The 25,710-nt window shown below is 44.5% G+C and overlaps 1 protein-coding gene across 1 annotated transcript in view; it reads left to right on the top strand.

Annotated features, from left to right (window-relative positions):
* MAP1B (microtubule associated protein 1B) overlaps positions 1-11,767 on the top strand; it is a gene marked incomplete at both ends in the record, with an annotated part of 89,743 nt that extends 77,976 nt beyond the window's left edge. The window contains 3 exons of the mRNA XM_082835908.1: positions 887-7,412; positions 10,252-10,490; positions 11,612-11,767. Of these exons, the coding sequence (XP_082692034.1) occupies positions 887-7,412; positions 10,252-10,490; positions 11,612-11,767 (6,921 nt within the window). The remainder of the gene's footprint in view (positions 1-886; positions 7,413-10,251; positions 10,491-11,611) is intronic.
* Between the last annotated feature and the right edge of the window lie 13,943 nt (positions 11,768-25,710).

Below are 25,710 nucleotides of genomic sequence, written 5' to 3'. Positions count from 1 at the left end.
TCAGCCAGATTTGATTTTAGCCACTCATGCCCAGCTTGCCCTGAAAAGAACAGGAGTTGTAATAGAGTAGAATATCGCACCCTGGATTCAAACAAGAGCAAATGGGGGACAAATTTTGGCTCCTTGCTCACATAATTATCCAACTGCTCTGACCATCTTGGTTTCAGAGTGTCTGTATTTGCAGAGAATCTGCTGGATGAACTACTCATGCTTTATGTGGTGTGAACTGATGCCAGAACCAGTAACTTTTTGTAGTAATATGCAGTCTATAACTTTGTCTCCAAGATGCAAAAAAAACCCCACCAAGCTTTTTTCTTCTCTACCTACCAAATTCTAAAAATTGACGCCATGTGCACTATATCAAAATTCATTTAATGTGTCATCAGTCCTTTTTGCCCAGCCCAGTGGAATAAAAGAAAACATTTCATATCAGTGGTGAAATGACTCACCGAGCCATCCCCTGTGATAGTTTGTTACTTTTTAAAGGGCATTTTTGCATGGCAAGTACCCAGGGGTTGTATCCAGAGTATTTCATAACCACACAGGCACTGATCATCCAGATGGTCACTAGTCTTAGAAGTGGAGCAGAGTTCTGAAGATCCCCTGCTGGGCAGGAACAGATGGTGGCGAGGTCTGAGGGGGAGGTGCTTGGGGCAGGGGGGGAGCGGAGTAGGGAGTTGAGGGAGAAGGGAACGGTAGGAGTGGTCAGGACAGAGGCTGTTCACTTACCAGTATGGAAATATTTACCAACCAACGTCTCTTGACGTTTGCCCTGTGTGCATCCAGTGATCCTGTAATACCTAGTAATAGAGGGAGAGGATGGATCAGTGATGACAGTCACTTGAACTTCTTCTTTCTTTGTTTCTTATGATTTTTTAAATCCCAGATTGGGGAGTTACTGAGTACCACCCATCCTGCCAACAAAGCCAGCTTAACCCTTTTCTGTCCCGAAGAAGGGGACTGGAAAAACTCCAATCTTGACAGACATAATCTCCAAGACTTCATCAATATTAAACTCAACTCCGCTTCTATATTGCCAGAGATGGAAGGACTTTCCGAGTTTACCGAGTATCTCTCAGAATCCGTGGAAGTCCCATCTCCCTTTGATATCCTAGAACCTCCCACGTCAGGTGGATTTCTGAAGCTATCCAAGCCCTGCTGTTACATTTTTCCAGGAGGGAGGGGCGATTCTGCATTGTTTGCAGTGAATGGATTCAACATGCTCATCAATGGAGGATCAGAAAGAAAATCCTGCTTCTGGAAGCTCATCCGACACTTGGACCGAGTGGACTCCATCCTGCTCACCCACATTGGGGACGACAATTTGCCTGGAATAAACAGCGTGCTCCAGCGGAAAATCGCAGAGCTCGAGGAAGAACAGTCCCAGGGCTCCACCACAAATAGTGACTGGATGAAAAACCTCATCTCCCCCGACTTAGGAGTTGTGTTTCTCAATGTACCTGAAAATCTGAAAAACCCAGAGCCAAACATCAAGATGAAGAGAAGCATAGAAGAAGCTTGCTTCACTCTCCAGTACCTAAACAAATTGTCCATGAAGCCAGAACCTCTGTTCAGAAGTGTAGGCAATACCATTGAGCCTGTCATTCTTTTCCAAAAAATGGGAGTTGGTAAACTAGAGATGTATGTGCTTAACCCAGTCAAGAGCAGCAAGGAAATGCAGTATTTTATGCAGCAGTGGACTGGCACCAACAAAGACAAGGCTGAACTAATCCTGCCTAACGGTCAAGAAATAGACATCCCAATTTCCTACTTAACTTCAGTCTCGTCTTTGATCGTGTGGCATCCAGCAAACCCTGCAGAGAAAATCATCCGAGTCTTATTTCCTGGCAACAGCACCCAATACAATATCCTGGAAGGACTGGAAAAGCTCAAACATTTGGACTTCCTGAAACAGCCACTGGCCACCCAGAAGGATCTAACTGGCCAGGTGGCCACCCCTGCTGTGAAACAAGTAAGGCTGAAGCAGAGGGCCGACAGCCGGGAGAGCCTGAAGCCAGCTGCAAAGCCACTCCCCAGCAAATCTGGGCGAAAGGAGTCAAAAGAAGAAACCCCTGAAGTCACAAAAGCTAATCACGTGGAAAAGGCACCCAAAGTTGAAAGCAAAGACAAGGTAACGGTGAAAAAAGACAAACCAGTAAAAACAGAAACCAAACCTCCAGTGACAGAAAAGGAGGCGCCCAGCAAAGAAGAGCTGCCTCCGGCCAAAGCCGAGGGGCCTGAAAAGCAAGGCACAGACGCCAAACCCAAAGTCACCAAGGAGAAGACTGTGAAGAAGGAAACAAAGGCAAAACCCGAAGAAAAGAAAGAGGAGAAGGAAAAGGAGAAGCCAAAGAAAGAAGTGGCTAAAAAGGAGGACAAAACACCTGTCAAGAAGGAGGAAAAACCAAAAAAGGAAGAGGTGAAAAAGGAAGTCAAAAAAGAAATCAAGAAAGAAGAGAAAAAAGAAGTCAAAAAAGAGGCTAAGAAGGAAACCCCACTGAAGGAAGCCAAGAAGGAAGTTAAGAAGGAGGAAAAGAAGGAAATTAAAAAGGAGGAAAAGGAACCCAAAAAAGAAATTAAGAAACTTCCTAAAGACACAAAGAAATCACCTACTCCCGTATCTGAAGCAAAAAAACCGGCTGCATTAAAACCAAAAGTACCCAAGAAGGAAGAGACTGTCAAGAAAGATTCTGTTGCTGCTGGGCAGCTGAAGGAGAAGGGGAAAATTAAAGTCGTCAAGAAGGAAGGCAAGGCCGCAGAGGCTGTGGCCGCAGCTGCTGGCACCATGGCCACTGCGGCGGCTGTGGCGGCAGCGGCTGGAATAGTGACCGCTGGCCCCGCCAAAGAACTCGAAGCCGAGAGGTCCCTTATGTCATCCCCCGAGGATCTGACCAAGGACTTTGAAGAGCTGAAGGCCGAAGAGGTCGAGGTCGACGTAGCAAAAGACATCCAGCCTCAGCTGGAGCTGATCGAAGATGAAGAGAAACTGAAGGAAAGCGAGCCCGTCGAAGCCTATGTCATCCAGAAAGAGACAGAAGTTACCAGAGGTCCTGCCGAGTCCCCCGATGAGGGAATCACCACCACTGAAGGGGAGGGTGAGTGCGAGCAAACCCCCGAGGAGCTGGAGCCCGTCGAGAAGCAGGGGGTGGAGGACACTGAAAAGTTTGAAGACGAAGGAGCGGGTTTTGAGGAGTCCTCCGAGACCGGAGACTATGAAGAGAAGGCGGAAACCGAGGAGGCCGAGGAGCCAGAAGAGGACGCAGAGGAGAGCGTGTGTGTGGGCGCCTCCAAGCACAGCCTGGCGGCGGAGGAGGAGAGCACCAAGGCTGAGGCCGACGGGCACGTCAAGGAGAAGAGGGAGTCGGTGGCCAGTGGTGATGACCGAGCAGAAGAAGACAGGGACGAGGTGCTGGAGAAGGGAGAAGCTGAACAATCCGAGGAGGAGGGCGACGAGGAGGACAGAGCCGAGGATGCCAGAGAGGAAGACTACGAGCCTGAAAAGGCTGAAGCTGAAGATTACGTGATGGCCGTGGTCGACAAGGCTGCGGAGGCTAGCGGCGCCGAGGACCAGTACGGATTCCTTACCACGTCCACCAAGCTAGCGGGAGCCCAGTCTCCTGTCCAAGAACCTGCATCTTCAATTCACGATGAGACTTTACCCGGAGGCTCGGAGAGTGAGGCCACTGCCTCCGACGAGGAGAATCGGGAAGACCAGCCTGAAGAATTCACTGCCACCTCCGGCTACACCCAGTCTACCATTGAGATATCCAGCGAGCCCACCCCCATGGACGAGATGTCTACTCCTCGAGATGTGATGAGCGACGAGACCAACAATGAAGAGACCGAGTCCCCATCTCAAGAATTTGTAAACGTCACCAAATACGAGCCTTCACCGTATCCTCAGGAATACTCCAAACCTGCTGTGACATCACTCAACGGACTGTCTGAAGGGTCAAAAACAGATGCCACTGATGGCAAGGATTACAGTGCTTCAGCCTCCACCATCTCACCACCCTCGTCCATGGAGGAAGACAAATTCAGCAGGTCTGCTCTACGTGATGCCTACTGCTCTGAAGAGAAAGACGTGAGAGCTAGTGCCACGCTGGAGATCAAAGACATCGTCTCAGCAGTTTCAGATGAAAAACTTAGCCCACCCAAGAGCCCGTCCCTGAGTCCATCTCCACCATCACCCATAGAAAAGACCCCGGTGGGTGAACGTAGCGTGAACTTTTCTCTGACGCCCAGTGAGATTAAAGTCTCAGCAGAGGCAGAAGTAGTCCCAGCATCTCTGGAGGTGACCCAAGAAGTAGTGGAAGAACACTGTGCCAGTCCTGAGGATAAGACCCTGGAAGTGGTGTCTCCATCTCAGTCTGTGACTGGCAGTGCTGGCCACACACCGTACTACCAATCTCCCACTGATGAGAAATCTAGTCACCTTCCCACAGAGGTCATTGAAAAACCAGCGGCAGTCCCAGTGAGCTTTGAATTCAGTGATGCCAAAGATGAGAGTGAAAGGGCTTCCATAAGCCCCATGGATGAACCTGTGCCTGACTCGGAGTCTCCTATTGAAAAAGTTTTGTCTCCTTTACGGAGCCCTCCCCTAATTGGTTCTGAGTCTGCATATGAAAGTTTTCCAAGTGCGGATGACAAGGCTCCTGAGAGATGTACCGAAAGCCCCTTTGAAGGAAAGAATGGAAAAGAAGGCTTTCCAGACCAAATAAGTCCAGTTTCTGACATGACTTCCACTGGTCTTTCCCCAGACAAACAGGAAGGGAAAAGCACAGACTTTATACCAATAAAGGAAGACTTTGGTCAAGAAAAGAAAACCGATGATGTTGAAGCCATGAGTTCTCAAGCAGGACTGGCTTTAGATGAAAGGAAGTTAGGAGGAGATGTTTCGCCTACACAAATAGATGTCGGTCAGTTTGGATCTTTTAAGGAAGACACTAAGATGTCCATTTCTGAAGGCACTATCTCAGACAAGTCAGCTACCCCGGTTGATGAGGGTGTGGCAGAAGACACATACTCTCACATGGAGGGTGTGGCCTCGGTCTCCACAGCTTCTGTGGCTACAAGCTCATTTCCAGAGCCGACAACAGATGACGTGTCTCCCTCGCTGCATGCTGAGGTTGGTTCCCCACATTCCACTGAAGTAGACGACTCCCTTTCAGTGTCTGTCGTGCAAACGCCTACCACTTTCCAGGAAACAGAAATGTCTCCGTCTAAAGAAGAATGCCCAAGACCAATGTCAATTTCTCCACCAGACTTCTCCCCTAAAACAGCCAAGTCTAGGACACCAGTTCAAGATCACAGATCTGAACAATCCTCGATGTCTATTGAATTTGGCCAGGAATCCCCTGAGCATTCCCTTGCTATGGACTTCAGTCGTCAGTCTCCAGATCACCCTACAGTGGGTGCAAGTATGCTTCACATCACTGAAAATGGGCCAACTGAGGTGGACTACAGTCCTTCTGACATGCAGGACTCTAGTTTATCACACAAGATCCCACCAACGGAGGAGCCGTCCTACACCCAAGATAATGATCTTTCTGAGCTCATCTCAGTCTCTCAGGTGGAGGCCTCCCCATCCACCTCCTCCGCACATACCCCTTCTCAGATCGCTTCTCCTCTCCAAGAAGATACTCTGTCCGATGTTGTTCCTCCCAGAGATATATCCGTATATGCCTCGCTCACCACTGAAAAAGTGCAAAGTCTGGAAGGCGAGAAGCTCTCACCAAAATCTGATATCTCTCCACTCACCCCGAGAGAGTCCTCTCCTTTGTATTCCCCTAGTTTTTCAGACTCTACCTCTGCAGTCAAAGAGAGCACAGCAGCTTGCCACACTGCCTCTCCCCCACCAATGGGTGCAGCATCTGCAGAGCCATATGGCTTCCGTGCCTCCATGTTATTTGATACGATGCCACACCATCTAGCCTTGAAGAGAGATTTGACCACATCCAGCCTGGAGAAGGACAGTGGAGGGAAGACACCTGGAGACTTCAGCTATGCCTATCAGAAACCTGAGAAGACAACCAGGTCCCCAGATGAAGAAGGTTACGACTATGAGGCTTATGAGAAAACTACCCGGACCCCAGATGTGAGTGGCTATTACTATGAGAAAACAGAGGGCACCACCAAATCCCCATGTGACAGAGGCTACTCCTATGAGACCATTGAGAAAACCACCAAGACTCCCGAAGATGGTGGCTATGTCTATGAAATTACTGAAAAGCCCACACGGAGCCCTGAAGAGTCTGGGTACGCATACGAGATAAGTGAGAAGACAATAAGGACCCCTGAAGTGAGTGCTTACAGCTATGAAAAGACTGAGCGGTCTCAAAGGCTCCTGGATGACATCAGCAATGGCTATGACGACTCTGAAGAGGGTGGCCACACACTTGGGGATTCCAGCTACTCTTATGAGACCACTGAGAAAACTGCCAGTTTCCCCGGGTCTGAAAGTTACTCCTATGAGACATCGACAACAACTACACGAACCCCTGTTACCTCCGCATACTGTTATGAGACCCCCGATAAAAGCGCTAGAACCCCCCAGACGTCTACATATGCCTTTGAGACTTCAGACCAGCGCTACACTGCTGAAAAGAAGTCCCCCTCCGAGGCTCGCCAGGATGTTGACTTATGCCTTGTGTCCTCCTGTGAATACAAGCATCCCAAGACGGAGCTTTCACCCTCCTTCATTAATCCCAATCCTCTCGAGTGGTTTGCCAGTGAAGAGCCAACGGAAGAATCGGAGAAGCCCCTCACCCAATCAGGGGGAGCCCCACCACCTCCTGGAGGAAAGCCCCAGGGCCGACAATGTGATGAAACCCCTCCCACCTCAGTCAGCGAGTCAGCCCCGTCCCAGACTGACTCTGACGTCCCCCCGGAGACAGAAGAGTGCCCCTCCATCACAGCTGATGCGAATATCGACTCGGAAGATGAATCAGAAACCATCCCCACAGACAAAACCGTCACGTACAAACACATGGATCCACCTCCGGCCCCCATGCAGGACCGCAGCCCTTCTCCACGCCACCCTGATGTGTCCATGATGGACCCGGAGGCCTTGGCCATCGAGCAGAACCTGGGCAAAGCTCTGAAGAAGGACCTGAAGGAGAAGACCAAAACCAAAAAGCCAGGTACAAAGACCAAGTCATCCTCACCTGTCAAGAAGGGTGATGGGAAGTCCAAGCCCTCTGCAGCTTCACCCAAGCCAGGGGCCTTGAAGGAATCCTCAGATAAGGTGTCCCGAGTGGCTTCTCCTAAGAAGAAGGAATCTGTGGAAAAAGCAACAAAAACCACCACCACCACTCCTGAGGTCAAAGCCGCACGTGGAGAAGAGAAAGACAAGGAGACCAAGAATGCCGCGAATGCCTCCACATCCAAATCGGTAAAGACGGCGACTGCAGGTAGGTGGAAGGTGCTGGCATCCTGGTACAGGACACGACAGTTCTACTTGTAACTGCAGCCTCTGCATTTCCATTTGACTTTGTACTGGGGAGGTGAGAGAACACAACTTGGTGCTCTCCCTTCCCTTCACTGTTTTCTTCTGCCAAAAGGTATAGATCTCAGCCCAGTGTAGCCTGTAGGCCTGGGGGTAGCTCAGCCTATGGCCCAGGGCAGCTCTGATTTCCCAGATGCGACCCCTGGGTTTGCTCCCTTTTGCACCACAGCAACCGCAACCTTGTTCTGAATCTTCAGAGCCAAGGATGTGTGTTTCACGCTTCTCGGGAAGATTCTGTTGGCATTGGCTTCGGCCACGCCGGCCCCAGAATCAAGCTGAGGTGACACAGGCCAGGAGCTCTCAAAGGCCTAGGGAGAACCAGAGTTCCAAGCCAAGCCTGGAATAAGCAGCATAGGTCCAAGATTTAGGTCCCATTTTTAAAAAATAAAAACATTTAAAATAAAGTTGTAACATTTTAAAATTAAAAGTTATACAGTTTTTAAATAGAAAAAAATTACCAGGCTGGAGATGCATGCCCATTAAAGGCAATGCTTTGTTTGATCAACCAGCGAATTCAGCTGACCACTGGGTACCCAGTACAAATAGACAGAAAAGCATCCAAGGCTCTACTTATCCCATTCTGACCACACGGCCTCACTAACAGAGACTTGGCATTCTATTTCAGATTGAAATTCCACTTGGCAAGAGCAGATACCCCTGACTTCAGATTCTTAGACTTACCAAGGTCTCAGCAATGACCTGGGTTTTTGATGGAACAGGTCTCTGATGGCCCAGCTTCATTTTGTTGCTTCAAACCAATTACAGGGATTTGAATTCATGTAAATCAAACAGTAATTTAAGCAACACTTCCTTGATTTATTATGGAAAATCTGAGAGATGAACCTTTGGGACTCTCAAATTCAGTACATTTTAGGAAGTATTAGTTACAGGTACAAATTTTTACTTTTAAGCAGCATGGAGCATCAATTTCAAGACTCAGGTCTTAGCAGGTTTCCTCTTTTTTTACTTGCATGTAGAAAACAAACTGAATTTGTTCATGCTTAGACTTAATGGAAAACCACCAGATAATTAACTCCTTGATCTAAAGGACTTGACAACTTGACCTGCACTTAGGAGAAAACATGAAATCCATCCAAACAGATAAATTCCAACTGAAATCTGCTACCAAACTTGCTGAACATACACTCTAGCCCTCACAATTGATTTATTTTTTAAACTTTTTTTTTTTTTTTGGTCACTTAAAGAGAGAATTTTGAGGCAAAGTGAGTTAATTTGAACTTACTCTGAAGATGCTTCCCCAGTAGTTTTTTAAAAAGATAAAATTGCACTATTAATTAATTTTAAAACAAACCTGGGTTGACGTCTGGCTTGGGCTGCTGTGAGCAGTGTTCAAGGGTGTTGATGGGAGTGATTTAGTGTGCAAGGGGAAACCGCAGACATTTTTAAATATTAGAAGAAATGTAACTCACAAACTTCTGTTACAAGTCAGAATTCTCGGGGAGACTTACACATGGATATGTTGAGGGCTTTTAGCTTAGGTTCATTATAGAGGCTGGCTAATCTGTTCATAAAATGAGTCGGTTTATCCAAATACCAGTTTGGCTGATTCTCACCACGTCCCTACCCACCCTGAAAATAAAACTAGACCAATTCACTGCTGGTTTCGACTCTGGGATGACAGGCTCTATACATCCCATGGAGAAAGGCAAGAGGATTAAATATATAGGATCCAGCTAGTATTTTAAATGGCTTTACAGCCCTGGTCTCAAACCAGATACACACTAGCATCAGCTGGGGTGCTTTTAAAAAATGGTGGTGCCCAGCCCAGCTGAGCCAGACTCTGGGGCCTGGGGCCTGGTATTAAGCATGCTAAGTGATTCTAATCATGTGGCCAGGGAAAGAATCACTGCCTTAGAATGCTAGTTGTATTAATGTTTCAAAAAGTTTAAACCTTCTAATTAGAACAAATCAGAAAGCCAGCTCACCAGACAAGGTGCCCAGAAACTTTGGGGTTAGTCTGAATCTTTACTTTGCCCGGGCTTTCTGATTTAGACTGGGAATTTTGGCTGCTACGTGCCCCTGACCTCAGTCTGGTATGTCCTGATTGGCTAGAGAAAGCCTAGTCTTTCTGACCCTTCCTCTTGCCAAAGTCTGGTATCCGATCTTGTCTAAGGAGAGACGTCTCACATTTTAGAGTACTGTCCTAAGGAGAGAATACAGTGTGTCATCAGTTTATGAATGAGGTTGAGGTGCTGAGGGTCTTGGAAATCATATGATGTTAATTAAGATCTGACCACTGGCTAGGTCGAATGTGAGGGTATAATATTCAGCTATGGGCAAAACTGCTTTCAAATGAGATCTTAACTGGATTACAAAGATTGCTTAACTGTGTTTTACCAAATGCAGATATTTTCTTTTGTCCTTTAGAAATCTGTTTCTTAGACCACTTTTCAAATTAAAATGCACAGTAGTAGCTCTTTCAGAAGGAGTGTTACTTACCTAGTTCCATCTTTGAGGAAGGCCTGAACGCTTCTTCCTAATGCGTTGTCCACAAAGGGAAACATTCCATTCTTCAGTTCTCCTGTTGAGATGGTAAACAACCAGGTCATATTTTCTCAAACTGCCAGTGTTAAATGCCCTCTATGAGAGAGGGGAATGCCCAGTACCCCCTCCCCACGTCCTAGAGGACCTTCTTGGGAAGGAGTAGGGAAGGTGTACTGGACAGATGGGTCTCTTCGCATTCCTGTGACCCCGGCTTTCTCTTTATTTTTCATTTACTGAAGGGCCAGGAAACACCAAGACATCCAAGCCCTCAGCTGTGCCTCCAGGCCCCCCTGTGTACTTGGACCTGTGCTATATTCCCAACCACAGCAATAGTAAGAACGTCGATGTTGAATTTTTCAAGAGAGTGAGGTCGTCCTACTACGTGGTGAGTGGGAATGACCCCGCTGCTGAGGAGCCCAGCCGGGCTGTCCTGGACGCCTTGTTGGAAGGGAAGGCCCAGTGGGGCAGCAACATGCAGGTAAGAGCTCCGGGACAGTGTCCGCACTGCACATGGAGCTGTGTCCAGAGGCAGAGGGAAGGGATCATGTTTAATGAGGCACCATTATGACTGTGGATCCACCTGAGGTACCCCGGGGGGGTCTGCCACATATAAACTGTCCTGAGGACAAAGTGGACTTAACACACAGAAGGCGGTCTAAAAGTATTCTTGTTACCACCAGCCACCAGGGACTTGGAGGAAAGCCACTTTACCACCCTAAAGCATAATACATTTATCTGCAAAATGGGGCCAAGATTACTTGCCCTTCACCCTAATATACCAAGAATATTAACCAGTGTAACCAAGTGGTCATATTTCCATGTGATGCGGTTGAGGACTTGTCTTTACTCCTTTGTGCTTCACAAGTAGACCAAAGCTTGGAATATGGCCGTTTAGAAAATCGGCTGTCCAGTGAGATGCTGCAGGAGGGGCACTGCTGAAAATGGTCCCCAGCAGGATACTCCCGGCTCCCAAGCATCATAACTAGGCACGAACCACTCTTAATACTATGTCAGCTATGGTTTTTGCTTATCTAAGTTTTCCTTATGGTTTTGTACAGTCATTCAGTAAACTGTGCTTGCATAACATTGAACAGAAATGCTGGTTATTTCATCATATGAAATCTAATGAGAAACACCCAGTGGCCTCTTACTGAATACGAGGTAGAATTTTTACTGTTCAAGCCAGTGCCCGCCTACCCACCCAACTCCTCTGCCCCTAAGCACACACACAAATTAAAGATACAAACGTTTGTTCTTAGGATCAGTTATGTTAAAGGAAATACAAGAAATTCCACCTTAACCGAAGCACTTCTCTTAACACTAAGGAACTGAAAAACCGACGACTCATTGATAAACTAATTAGCTAGTCATGACGTGCTTTTGGTTCCAGTGTTCAGCTCCCCCAGAAAAACTGGTTTTTTGGCAGCTTTGTTCTGGTTCCTAGAAAACGTTAAGTTGAAAAATTCTTTGAATTTCCTAAGGACAATGGAAGATTTTTCTCTTTGCCCTTCTTTTTCTAATGGTCTAATACCTCGCTGTTCTGTTTTTCATCCGATTTCCGGTTCTGCTCTTCAGCAGCTGTTTTTTCTCTCCCTGCAGGTGACCCTGATCCCAACGCATGACTCGGAAGTGATGAGGGAATGGTACCAGGAGACCCATGAGAAACAGCAGGAGCTCAACATCATGGTTTTAGCAAGCAGCAGTACCGTGGTTATGCAAGACGAGTCCTTCCCTGCATGTAAGATTGAACTGTAACAACCAGACCAGCCACACCACAGGGTTTGAACTTTGTTTCCAGAAATTCTTCAGTTTGAAACCACCTTTTCTAACAAAAGTCAATTCACCTAAATAAGTCGCTGAACTGTTACCTGCCAAACGCTATACTGTGTCATGGTGATACAAGTCACTAATATTTCTCAGTTTTTGCTGATTGCTAAGGGAAGTAGCAGTCTTCCCACACTAGGGTTCAAGTTACTGCAAAATTACCTACCCCAGTTCATCTCTGCTGAACATTTGGAAACCATGCACTAGCAAACCCAACTGATTTCTGCTAGGTAGAGGCATCTGTCTTAGAGAGAGAAAGAGAGAGAGAGCGCGCACGCACAAAAGAGAGGGAACGCAGAACAGAGAGAGAGAGAGAGAAAATGAGAAAGAAAAAAAGAATGCAAGAGGAGGAGATGTAATGGTAGAGAATGCTGGTGAGATACCAGAGAGAAAGAGAGAGCAGGGTGGGGCAGAGAAGAGAAAATAACCATTAGTTAGGTCTGCATTGTCTATTCTGTAGTTTGCACAGGCAAATTTTGCAACTTGTGTCAGTCTGAGTCATCAAAAACGGTCTTAATTTCCTAAAACAAGTTGGCTGGAAGAAAACGGAAAAGAACAAAACTTGTAATGAGGGCATGTGAGATTTTTCACGCCTTAATTAAGCTCCTTCAGCTTGAAGGCTGCACACTGACAAAATGTAGTGAGTGTAGACTGGACATGCAAGTGGTTTGAACCCCATTCAGAACTCTCAGACTCTTCAAACACACGAGTAGATTGATCTAAGGCATGCTCCCAGCATCTGTGCACCCAGTTAGTCCACTCTGAGTCAATTAACCTGCATGTGGAGACACCCAAGTCCACCCCGATAAACAAGCAAATACCAAAGCAGTTGGGAGTACATACGGTAGACAATTTGCCTTAGGAAGTGACTTGAATGTACAAAGATACTTGATGCACTTATTTTTTAATGTGAGACAGCGAGTTTATAAAACATCCGTGTAGGATTATAGATACTCCAGTTAAAGGAGCATGTGTGTGCGCGTGGGAGGGGTACTAGGAGCTTACCTGATTGGTGCAACAGTCTGATGCTGAGCATTGCGTGTTGAATACCACCTCAGGCCCCTCAGCCAAGCAAGTTGAGCCTTTCACAGCTTCTTTACTACTGCAAGTTCAAGACTGAAACGGCTTCTATGATCAGAACTGGGAAAACAGTGAATCTTAATGGTGGAAGAGGTTCTCAGCAAGTGTACAGTATTTAGCTTCCCTCGTCTTACATTGGCTTTTTTTTTTTTAATTTTCCATTAATTTCAGCATAATTATGGGAACAAGTGTACAGAAGAATTTTTTTTTTTTAGATATGTGAGAACTTTTCATAGATGAACTTTTTAACAAATGTTTTCATTTACAGGAAAATTTTCAAGTGACAGTCTTTTTATTTTAGTGTTTCGTAAGACAAAAAAAATGAATAATGTTTTTTGAAGTTCTGGTGAGATTGAAGTCTGATATTGCAGTAATAATATTTATTAAAAGCCCATCGCTACCAGGAATAGTGATACCTCCCACCCCTTGAGTCCCATAACAAAAATCTGAGTATGTGCTATCTTAGAGTGGGGGAGAATGGCTACTTTTCCAGGCCTTTACGAGTACATCACCCAGTGGTATCCTACGTACTTCTTTCAAGATCTTCAACCATGAGGTAAAAGAGCCAAGACAAGTTCAAAGAACCCTAGCAAAAATTTGCTTGGGGATTTTCTTTTTTGGAAAAAAAAAACAAAGAAAAATACGTTGAAAACAAATGAATTCCCAACTCCTGCGGTTCATCATGTAGAGTTCAGAGATCATTTCCATCATTGTCATCATTGAACTATGAACCTGGGAAGCCAGATCATGATTAAAACTGACGTTAAGTTTCAAGTTGCAGATCAACGCACCCAGTGTTCAGATGTGGCAAACTTTTCAGTGACAGCTGTGCTGGGCTCTGTCGAGTTGCGTCTCCTGCAGACTCTAAGATCTATGGAGTAGTCAACAATCACCTCGTTTTATTTTCTATGTTAGTTATTTATTTCAGAATTAACATTTTAGTTTATTTTTGTCTGATAAGTGTGTGTTTTGCACTGCTAACTACTATGAGGGTTTAAACAATGCTTCTTCCGGGTCCCTTCACCGAGGACCTAATGCAGTCTACTTAATGCTGTGAATTACATTTTTCAAATGTTTAATTTTTTTAAAAAATTAATATTCTATTTTTTTTTAGGCTTCTCTAGAAATGCAGCTTTTATTTATTACCCTATTTCTTTGAAGTCCTTAAGAACAACGCATTGATTTAGGGTACAAAAAAACGAGCACACGATGGAAAACACATTGTGACAAAAAAGGATTTCAGTGAGTATAAACTCACCTACTTAAAAGGTATTTTAAGAGACAACCTAAGACTCTCAAGGTGATTATTTAATAATTAGTTAAGTTGGTTCACATGATGCATTGGAAGAGAAACAGATTTCCAGCCTTCTTGCCAAATCCAGACCTCTGGTTGATTTTTCTTTGATAGAAGATGGAATTATTTTCCAATTTCCCAAATTAAATTTATTTAACATGTACATTATTTTGCTTTAAGATAAAAACCAAACATTTTAGGAAAATTATAGCCAGTCTTCAATTATAACCATTCTATCCCACTCCTTTTTTCTTTTTCTTTTCTTTTTTGCTATGGAATTTAATGGAAAAAATGTACAAAAGCTGTCACTGGTCAGCTGGCTCTTTTTCCTATGAAATAGATCAGTACCTTTCTCCATCCATTGTTCTCAGTGATGACCACAGAGCCTGAATATAACAGGAACACCAATATTTACATTACAGGTTGCTCCTGTCCTTCCAGACACCTTTCCTACCTGTGTGACTAACCTAATTTTGCTAGTTTCATAAATACACCATTAGTTTAGTAACAGCCATCACAATGTACCATGTACATTCATGGTGAGAGCTAAAGATTGACACAGACTTCTAGGAGCTTTATTCATACTGATTACTTAATCCAATTGTATAGATTGAATATTTGAGTGAAAGGAATTTACACTCTGTTTAAGTGATGGGATTCCATCGAGATAGCACTCATGATCATGAACTTTTTGGTAGTATTCTTAAAATTCTACAGAGACTAAACGTTAGAGATGATCCTCCATTTTCAATTTTAACTAATTCTATCCCCTTTCTCAAAACCCAATCCCTGTGCATGCTTTCCCAGTCTTGTGGTGGGGCTGGATACAGTGACTGACCCTCCCCTCCCTTCCCAACCCTTAAATGCCATTTTCCATGGTGTTCCAAAAAAAAATGTTTTTTTTTTTCTTAACCTTACATATCATAGTGAATGGTTTCCCCAGTGTATATGAATGTTTTAAGTGTCTCCAATAGCTTACACAGTTTAGGAGCTTTCCAGTACTTATTTAATAAGATTTAATCATTTGCTAATGGAAATTTTATCACTTCCCATTTTCCCTGTTACCAAATTGCAGCTCTCAGGAGCTGCTCTACAATTCTAAAATTGCTTTTCTTGCCTCTTTAGTCACCTGTCACAGGAGGTTCTTGCTCAGTAATGACATTGTGAGTTAGATTAATAACTTTTTTTTTGCGCTTCAGATTTAGAAGGAAAGACCCTGTTTCCATCTGAAAGGAACTGTAAGCTTTTATCTTTTAACCAACTGAACAACACACCAAAAGCAGCCTAGGGGATGAGCATTTCTTTGAAAGCAATTAGGTTATTCACCTGGTATTAAAACTATTTACTATGAAAAAAAAATCTGTGACTTTATTAATTTAAAAGGCAGCATCAACAACTGAAAAGGAAGGGAAGAAATAAATAGCTTCTCTGCACTCATTTGGAGCTCCCCAAAAAAGGAGCCATCGAGATGGGGCATCAAGACCGGGGCTGCCCTTTTCAGAACGCCCCTGCGGCACTGAGTCAGGCTTATGGCGCTGCATGCAGCCCTTCTCCTTCCACCCTGGAAGGACATGGTCTTGAGCCTGGCTGAGAAGCACCTCCCACTCCTCTCTCTTGTTCTGAATGGTGTTTGTGTCAGTCTGCAGCTGTGTATGGTATTATGTCTTATAATCCTGCATCACTTCTATCCTATCCAGTCATATCTAATGTAGAAAATTAGTTTCCAGTGAAAGTAATATGTAGTGCTTTTATGATATTTGTGTGCAATATCCCCTCTTCCATTGAGGATATTTGATGTAAAAGAAAAAAAAAACACCTCAGTTCCACAATAAAATACAAAAGTGGCAAAAGTTGGTGTGTGTGCTGTGCTGTCTTTTGTCGTGGGTTACTGAGTTGGGTGCGTGGGGGGGCTGGGGCGTGTATGGTGGGTTCATTCACAAGGGGTGATTGATCTTGTTCTTTTCAGAGTGGGCTCCCTGGCTTTTGGTAAACCGCTGAGAGGGCCCTGCTACTATTTCTACAACTGTTGTCTTCATTATCCTTTATAGCCAAGCCCTAGAGGACCTTGGGGTCTAAGGACAGAAACCGGAAGATCAGAGAAAGAGTTAAAATTACTGCTTAAAAAGAAAAAGTCAACAGAGCAGTGTGTCTGAAGGAGGATATGGGAGGGTTTCCTACTAAATCACAATATAAACCAAAAACCAGGTTTTAATCTTAGCTCTGCCACGCCTGGCTTTGTGACCTCAGTCTCTTAATCCATCCGGAACTCCCTTTCTTACCTGTAAAATGAGAGGATTTGACAAGATGGTCAAACTGGATGATCCCTCCTAGGGCTGACTTTCTGGGGCTCTCCAGAGTCATCGCGCTCGGTCGTCATATCCAGGACGTTATCTCCGTTTTGGTTTCTTGCTCAGTTACAGAGTAAGCTCTATATAACATAATATGCTGTGGATTGGATTCACACCTAGGAAATAGAAGCTTTTTAGGAAAAGTGATGATAAATAATAAGAAAAAAAGGAGGAATTCTCCTCAGTCATTCAATGATTATTGTACCTCTACTCTATACCCAGCAGTGGGTAAGACCATGGGGGTTTAAAGGTGAGCAAAACATAAGTCCTGCCCTAACTGAACGCGGTGACTGGGACTCCCAAAATCCAAGGATGAGTGAAGGTGACCATAGGAAAAGCACCAGAAATGATGTCTAAACTGAGACCGTGTGTGTGTGGTGTGTGTGTGCCTCAATTCCCGCCACAGAAGACGTGCCCACAGAGTGATCAACAGACCTCCAGTACCTGGTCTTGTCTGTCCTCAGAGATGGTCCTTTGGCCTCAAAAGGCCACTGCAGCCTGTCTGAAGTCATAATGATGTTCCTCTGTTACAAACACTCCTTTTAATCCTACACTGTGCTTCCAAGCCATGGGGCTGGTCGACCGGTCCCATCAGAAGTCACTGTGTACCAGAAGGCATTCTGAAATCCCTCCAGAAATTAAAGGGTTAAGCATGTGAGCACTCAGGGTGGGAAATAATCACCAAGAGATTTTGATTACATCTGTCAGATTAAATTTAAATAAGTTGTTTTCTATTCCACTGCCAAACTACTCAGTTCCAGGAAGTCTTTCTGGCCTGGACACAGGGTGACCACGCATCCTGCTTTGCCCAGGACTGCCCTGGTTTCAGCATGGGAAGTCCTGTGTCCCAGGAGACCCCCTCAGCCCCAGGGAAGCCCCAGAGTTGACCATACCTGAACCCCTCTGTGTGTTTCTATCCCACTCCCTCCGGACCGAGCACGGCGGAGATGGTGACGAGTTCATCTCCTTCCAGCTGGTCCTTTTCTACTTTGAAGGTAGCTTTTCTTCAGTTTCTGTTTTCCTGTTTTGCAGGCAAATCAACAAAGTCCTGTTAAGGCACTATGACTACATTTTCTTTCTCTTTATAAATGTATTGCTCATTCTAGATGCTTCTCTGTGTCCCTTCAATGACCTTTCAACACACACTTGACTCATGAATTCTTGGGTCTCTTGCATAATCCTGGATCCCACCATTTCCTCTCTGATCTTATATTGTACGTCTTAGAAATTCACTGGAGCCATACAGGCAGATTGAGTTTTGGTCACAGTCAGTTCCTTTAATATGAGCAGTTCCGGCTAATTCTCTGGGGGTTACTGGCAATGTTTTCACAGATGATGGAACATCATTATGAGGCCACGTTCATGGGGTAATCACCTCTAAAAAGTAGGCACAGTTCTAGCTCATGGATTCGACTATCCCTGACTCAAACCAATAATGCATGTTACTTTAATGCAGTCTCATGGATTTAAATGCTATGTGTCAACTGATGACTTCTACAATTTGTATCTCCAGTCTGTACCTCTTCTCTGATCTCCAGACTCATATATTCAGCTGTCCATTAAAAGCTCCATTCGGGTGTGCAGTAGGGACCTTTAAAATATCCCAAATCAAATTTAACATGCCCTCAAATAAACCCCTGGTCTCCCCTGACTGCTTCTCCTTTTAGGCTTTTCCACCTCAGTAAATGGTACACACATCATCCCAGTTGCTCAGGTCAAAAATCTTGGCCCATCAGCAAATCTGCTGGCTCCACCTTCAAGACACACCCAGTCTAACCCCTTCTCCTCACGTGCACTGTTAATACTGTTGTGCAGGCCAGTCATTTCTCCCCTGGATAACTGCAGTAGCCCCCTAACTGGTCTCCTGTTTCCTGTCCTCGCCCTCCAAATATCTGCACATAGCAGCTAGACTAGAATAATCCTCTAAAAACGTTAGGTTACACCATGCCATCCGGTGCTCAAAACCTTCAAATGGGTTCTCATCTCAGAGTAAAAGCCAGTATCCTTACTAATGGGCTGGCAGTCTTCACCACCTGTCCTTTCCTTTACCCCTCGTCTCCCTGGCCTCAAATCCTGCTGCTCTGCGCCTTGTGCAGTCCGCTCCAGCCACATGGGCCTTCCTCATACATGCTAGGCACAGTTCCCTCCAGGGCCTCAGCACTGGTGTCTTTGTCTGCCACGCTTTTCCCCAGGCGACCGACCCCATGATCCTCAGCCTCATCCGCGTGGGTCTTTTCTCAAATGTCATCTTCTCAGGAAGGCCTTTCCTCATCGCCCTGTGTTAGGCTGCAACCTCCACCACTTAACCAGAACTCTCTTTCCCTCTCCCTTGCTTTGTCTCTGTATCACATATCACCACGTGACATGTTATATACTTATTATGTGTCTCCTTCCGTAGACTAGAAACACCACGAGGGAAGGGATCTTAGTCTATTTTGTTCCCTTCTGTATCCTCAGTGACTATTTTAACCATTCCTGACACACACTAGATGTTCAATAAATATTTGCTGAATGACTGAACGAATGAATGAACGTACGTAGTCCCAGGTTAGCACAGTGATTATAGGGGGTTGTTGTTTGAAAGGGGCTTTGGAATCAGACAAGCATGGGTTCAAGCACTGTCCTTGCCACTTATTAATTGTGTGGCCCTAGGCAATTCACATAAGTCTCAGTTTTCTCCTCTGCAAAATGAGGGTAATAACCCCTGCCCTGAAGGGTTGCTGTAAGGATTAGAGAGGATTTATTTAATTAGGATTAAATTACGTAGGAATGGACATTCACAAAGAGCAGTTGTTAAATATAATTTGTGTAATCAAGATGGGTACATGATTGCTTGTGAACCAGATCCGGGAAAACGCTGACACCCAACAGTGGCCCAGCCGACTGTCACTGGAGGAAACTTAGCGGGCATTCTTGCAGAGTCTATTCCAGATACTATCTTAGGCATATTAACCTCGGCATTTTAAGAATTAAAATGTTGAACTCTGCAGAGATGAAGCATCGTGGAAACCAAAAGGGCAAGCAAATTTTCTTACCACTGGGTATATCAGAGGATATAATGTCCCTTTTATAAATCCTTTATAAACCTTCCCCAAAGTCCTTGATCTAGCATTTAAAGCCCATAATGGAATTTATTTTCAGACACTTCTTTTTTAAAGAACAAACCATTTTCTGAACATGTCCAGCTCAGATCTGGAATCATCACATTCATGTATTATAAACACAAAACCTAAGTGTCACTCACTGTTTTGTTTTAAACAAAGATCCTGGTGGTAACTGCCACACTCTCAGAGGCGTTGCCACCATCCTTTGTTTGTTTGGACTTCCTTGTTACCATACAGGTAATAACATCCTCATGGCAGCATGCAATGTCAGTGAAAAGGCCAAATCAATGAGGAAAGAAAAGGTTATTTTCAAGTGAAGAAGTTATTTAGAATAAAAGGCAACTTTCTGACATAACTATGTTTGTTAAAAAGTACTCCTTTCCCTGATTCACTAAAGCCAAAACTTCATCCCTTCCTTAGCCACACGACTGGGTGCAATGGTGTCGGGTTCCGCTGACTCAGGGGAGGAAGCAGCTTCATTGTGGAACTCAAGACTCCTGGTTCCAGCTACATAGCCCCAGGTAGCAAATCATATATTTCACAGACAGCCTACGGACTGGGAGAAACTATTTGCAAATGATGCGACCGACAAGGGATTAATTTCCAAAATATACAAACAGCTCACACAATTCAATAACAAAAAAACAAACAACCCAATCAAAAAATGGGCAGAAGACCTAAATAGACATTTCTCCAAAGAAGATATACAGACTGCCAACAAACACATGAAAGAATGCTCAACATCATTAATCATTAGAGAAATGCAAATCAAAACTACAATGAGATATCATCTCACACCAGTCAGAATGGCTATCATCAAAAAATCTAGAAACAATAAATGCTGGAGAGGGTGTGGAGAAAAGGGAACACTCTTGCACTGTTGGTGGGAATGTAAATTGATACAGCCACTATGGAGAACAGTATGGAGGTTCCTTAAAAAGCTACAAATAGAACTACCATATGACCCAGCAATCCCACTACTGGGCATATACCCTGAGAAAACCGAAATTCAAAAAGAGTCATGTACCAAAATGTTCATTGCAGCTCTATTTACAATAGCCCGGAGATGGAAACAACCTAAATGCCCATCATCGGATGAATGGATAAAGAAGATGTGGCACATATATACAATGGAATATTACTCAGCCATAAAAAGAAACGAAATTGAGCTATTTGTAATGAGGTGGATAGACTTAGAGTCTGTCATACAGAGTGAAGTAAGTCAGAAAGAGAAAGACAAATACCGTATGCTAACACATATATATGGAATTTAAGAAAAAAAAATGTCATGAAGAACCTAGGGGTAAGGCAGGAATAAAGACGCAGACCTCCTAGAGAACGGACTTGAGGTTATGGGGAGGGGGAAGGGTGAGCTGTGACAGGGCGAGAGAGAGTCATGGACATATACACACTAACAAACGTAGTAAGGTAGATAGCTAGTTGGAAGCAGCCGCATGGCACAGGGAGATTGGCTTGGTGCTTTGTGACCGCCTGGAGGGGTGGGATAGGGAGGGTGGGAGGGAGGGAGACGCAAGAGGGAAGAGATATGGGAACATATGTATATGTATAACTGATTCACTTTGTTATAAAGCAGAAACTAACACACCCTTGTAAAGCAATTATACCCCAATAAAGATGTTAAAAAAAACAAAAAACAAAACAACAACAAAAAAAAATGGGCAGAAGATCTAAATAGACATTTCCCCAAACAAGACATACAGATGGCCAAGAAGCACATGAAAAGATGCTCAACATCGCTAATTATTATAGAAATGCAAATCAAAACTACAATGAGGTATCACCTCACACCAGTCAGAATGGCCATCATCAAAAAGTCTGCAAACAATAAATGCTGGAGAGGGTGTGAAGAAAAGGGAACACTCTTGCACTGTTGGTGGGAATGTAAATTGGTGCAGCCACCATGGAGAACAGTATGGAGGTTCCTTAAAAAACAAAAGTAGAGTTACCATATGATCCAGCAATCCCACTCCTAGGCATATATCTGGAAAAACTCAAATTCGAAAAGATACATGTACCCCAGTGTTCACAGCAGCACTATTTACAACAGACAAGACATGGAAGCAACCTAAGTGTCCACTAACAGATGAATGGATAAAGATGTGGTGTACACACACACACACACACACACACACACACACACACACACACACACACAATGGAATACTACTCAGCCATAAAAAAGAATGAAATAATGCCATTTGCAGCAACATGGATGGACCTAGAGATTATCATACTAAGTAGAATAAGTCAGAGAAAGACAAATATGATATCACTTATATGTGGAATCTAAAATATGATACAAATGGACTTGTTTACAAAACACTCACAGACATAGGAAACAAACTAATGGTTACCAAAGGGGAAAAGGGACGGGGGGGTAAAGTAGGAGTTCGGGATTAGCAGATACAAACTACTACATATAAAACAGATAAACAAAGTCCCATTGTATAGTACAGGGAATGGTATTCAATATCTTGTAATAAACTGTAATGGAAAAATATATAGATATCTGAATCACTTTGCTGTACACCAGAAACTAACACAACATTGTAAATTAACTATACTTCAATTAAAAAAAAGAAAAAAATCATATAAATCACCATTTATCCTTTTCCATATGGACTTTTCTGAGGAAGGATAATGGCCCACCCTCTATCACTGCATATTTTATACTCATATACAGTTAGACAAGAAACAACTAATGTACATCACTGCAAAAATTCCTGTGGCTGCCTGGCTCGTATACCCTAGACGAGGGTTTGTAAGCTTGGCACCACTGACATTTTGGACCAGATAGTTCTTTGTTATGAGGGCTGCCCTATGCACTGTAAGAGGTTTAGCAGCATCCCTGGACTCACTAATATGTCATTTCATTGAGTGAAAAAACGACTTTGATAAACCAGTTTTCAAGGCCTCTGTTTGTAAAATGGACAAATTTCCCACACACATATCTGATGTCCACAGCCAGCTAGAAGGTATGAAAACAAAAGGCAAAGTTTGGTGCCAAGGCAACACAGCCGCAAGAAGAGGAGAGCAAGGTATGTGTACCTCATAATTGTTTTTTCTTCTTCTACTACTCTGCCTTTTTCTTCTATTTCTTCTTCCTTTTTTGGTGGGGGAGCGGGGGACGCGCAGGGTGGGTGTGGGTTCATTCCAGTGCCAATTTCTCTTGAACACCTACTTTACACGACTCCATGGGGAAGAAGAGGACCATCTCTACCCCAAGACAGCCTGAGACAGACCTATGTGACTAACTAAAGCACAAAGCAGGTGATGATGATTTCCCTTCATTAGAGCTTTCCCATCTCTGGGCTTAAGTGCTCTTGCTGTGAACACCCATATCACTTTGTGTCTCTAATGATACTTTTTGGTTTATCACGGGCAGGGCTTTTTCAACCACTCCATTATTATATCAAGAGGAAGGTTCAAGATACATCAAAAGGCGCCTTTTGCTCAGTAAATTAACCATCACGCATGCAGCATGATAGGTGCATATGTGCCTGCCCCCTCTCTCTCCCTAGAATATAAGTTATTTGAGGGTAGGGTCTATCGTGTACTCATCTGTGTAAACGCAACAGTTCTTAGTACAGTGCCCAGCATACAGTGTGTGCCACACAGAGGCCTGTGAGCGCAGGAACGCAGCGCCAGAACAGAGATAGCCTGTGTGCTGTAGTCACCAAGCTTCTAAGGGAGTGATCAGTGCTGCTAAACAGAGCGGAGGGGAAAGAATCATTGCAGTTGGTATGCAGCAGAGTGAAAGCCAAATTCTCAGGGTCTAATGAACCAGCAACGAACCAGTAAGTGGAGATACCCTTTTAAGAAGTTTGGAGACAAAAGGAAGGAGGGACAGGGTAGGAGCTTGACTGATGGCAGGATAAAGGCTTTTTTGTTTCTAAAAGGGAAGGAAGTCTTGAATAAGATTGCAGGCTTGGAAGAAGAAATCTGTAGAGATGATGCAAGATGGAAAGAGAAGATGGCTCTGGAACAGGCAGGCAGGTAAGGAATCAGGTCACAAGTGAAGAGCCTAACCTTGGAAAGGAGGGCGGGGACACCTATCACTTTGAAGTTGAAGGGATGATGGAGAGAACAGGAAAGGAGAGAGCTGTTAAGGCAGAAACAAGGGAGACTGAGGTTGTATTATGTGGCCTAAATTTTCTTGATAAAGGAGGAGGCAGGAAAATCTCCTCACAGTTCTGGTGGGACAAGGGTCTAGGGCTTAAGCAGACCCAATAGAGAAGCTATTGAGGTAAAAATGAGAGTCAGTAAGAGAAATGAAAGAACTAAGTTGAAGAGGACAGCTGTAAATCTGTAGAGGAATCAGCCTGACATTACAACTTTGTATGTCAAACTTAGTGGGTCAGAAGCAAGGAGACAGAGAACAAGTGGCGGTGTGTTTGTCTCCTAGGGCTGCTGTAACAAAGTACCAAAAACTGAGTGGCTTAAAAAAGCAGAACTGGAGGCTAGAAGTTCAAAATCAAGCTGTCAGCAGGGTCACACTCTCTTTGGTGGCTCCAGGAGACAATCATTCCTTGTCTCTTCTGGCTTCTGCTGTTGGCTTGCAATCCTTGGCTTGTGGATGCACCACTCCATTCAGGTAGCCATCTTCTCCCCGTGTGTCTTCACCTTGTCTTCCTTCCGTATCTATCTTTTGTCCAAATTTCTCCTTTTTATAATTTGATTTTAATTTGATTATCTTTGTAAAGACCTTATTTCCAGCTAAGGTCAGATTCTAAGGCATTGGGGTCAGGGCTTCAACATATTTTTTCCTTGGTGGTGGTGGGTGGACACCATTCAACCCATAACAGGTGGCTCCAAGGATACAGGTCTGTGGACGGCAAGTGGGCCTGGATAAAGGGAATGAGAAGAAATTAGAGATGCATCAGTGGGATGGCCAACCACGGGGCCCAGACTGGAAGGAAGGCAAGCAGGACCTGAATTCTGGAGATTGAGGGTTTGAGTGACAGGGTTAAGGCTAAGGGTTTGCAGGCAGAAAGTACAGGAAAGAGCTGGTTCAGCGGAAGTCACATGATGAGAGAAAGGGAAGACTGGGAGAATGCGACTTCAGGCTGTAAGAGCTTGGATTAGTGATACGAGACTGGAGGTCTGGCTGTGACTATGGCAGGTCAGCTAGAGGGAAGGTCATCTGTTACAGTTCAGGTCATCCCCAAAGGCCAGGGTACTGACAGCAGTTTCTCCATCCACGTGGAAGAAATACAGACGGTGATATTGGTGAAAAAGACCAAGGACAACTGTGGTCAGCTCTCACCATCTAGGAGGGTGGTAGGGTATCCTATAGCTCAGGGTAGGAGAGCCTGGGGAAAGGGGAGTAGATGGTGGGGAAAGACTCTCGAGAGTTCCTGAGAGAGATGCGGGCACATGTGTGGAAGAAGTCCGGGAGTGGAGAGCTTGGAAACTCCTGCTGGGGAGCAGCACAGTGAAGTGGTCTCTTGAAGCCTGGAAGTAAAGTGCCACAGGCACAGGCAAGGAGGAAAATGCAGGCAAAACTATGAGCTGAAATATCAACCAGATGCTTCATGTGTGATGGTTGTTAATTTACTGAGCAAAAGGCGTCTTTTGATGTATCTTGAACCTGCCTCTTGATATAATAAGGGCTGAAAAAGTCCTGCCCTTGATAAACCAAAATGTCAGAACCAACTTTTGGTCATAACCCTCTTCCTAAGTAAGACTCGGGCCCTGTGTTGGATACGGACTGCAGGTATGTACGGAGGGAACATGCAGGGTGAGAAGCAGTGGGAGCCTGACCCCACATAAGTTACCTAGTTTCAGTTTCCTTATTCAAATATAGGGTAATAGTAGCTCACTCATAGGGCTGCTGGAGCTCAGCGAGTCCTGAACACAAGTTAGTGGTTGTAGTGATTATTATTATTATTACAAATGCCACAGTCTACTGGAGAAGGAGGGTTGAAAATATGTTGCTCAAAATCATAGTGACTATAATGACGATGAAACTCCCTACTTCTCCCTCCCTTCCCCCAAAGATGAAAAATACACCAAAATGATCCTAGA

The sequence above is a fragment of the Leucopleurus acutus genome, assembly GCF_964270905.1.
Source record: "Leucopleurus acutus genome assembly, chromosome: 3".
In the NCBI taxonomy this organism is placed as follows: domain Eukaryota; kingdom Metazoa; phylum Chordata; class Mammalia; order Artiodactyla; family Delphinidae; genus Leucopleurus; species Leucopleurus acutus.
Note: the sequence above shows the minus strand (reverse complement) of the source record. Positions and strands in the feature narration are given on the sequence as shown.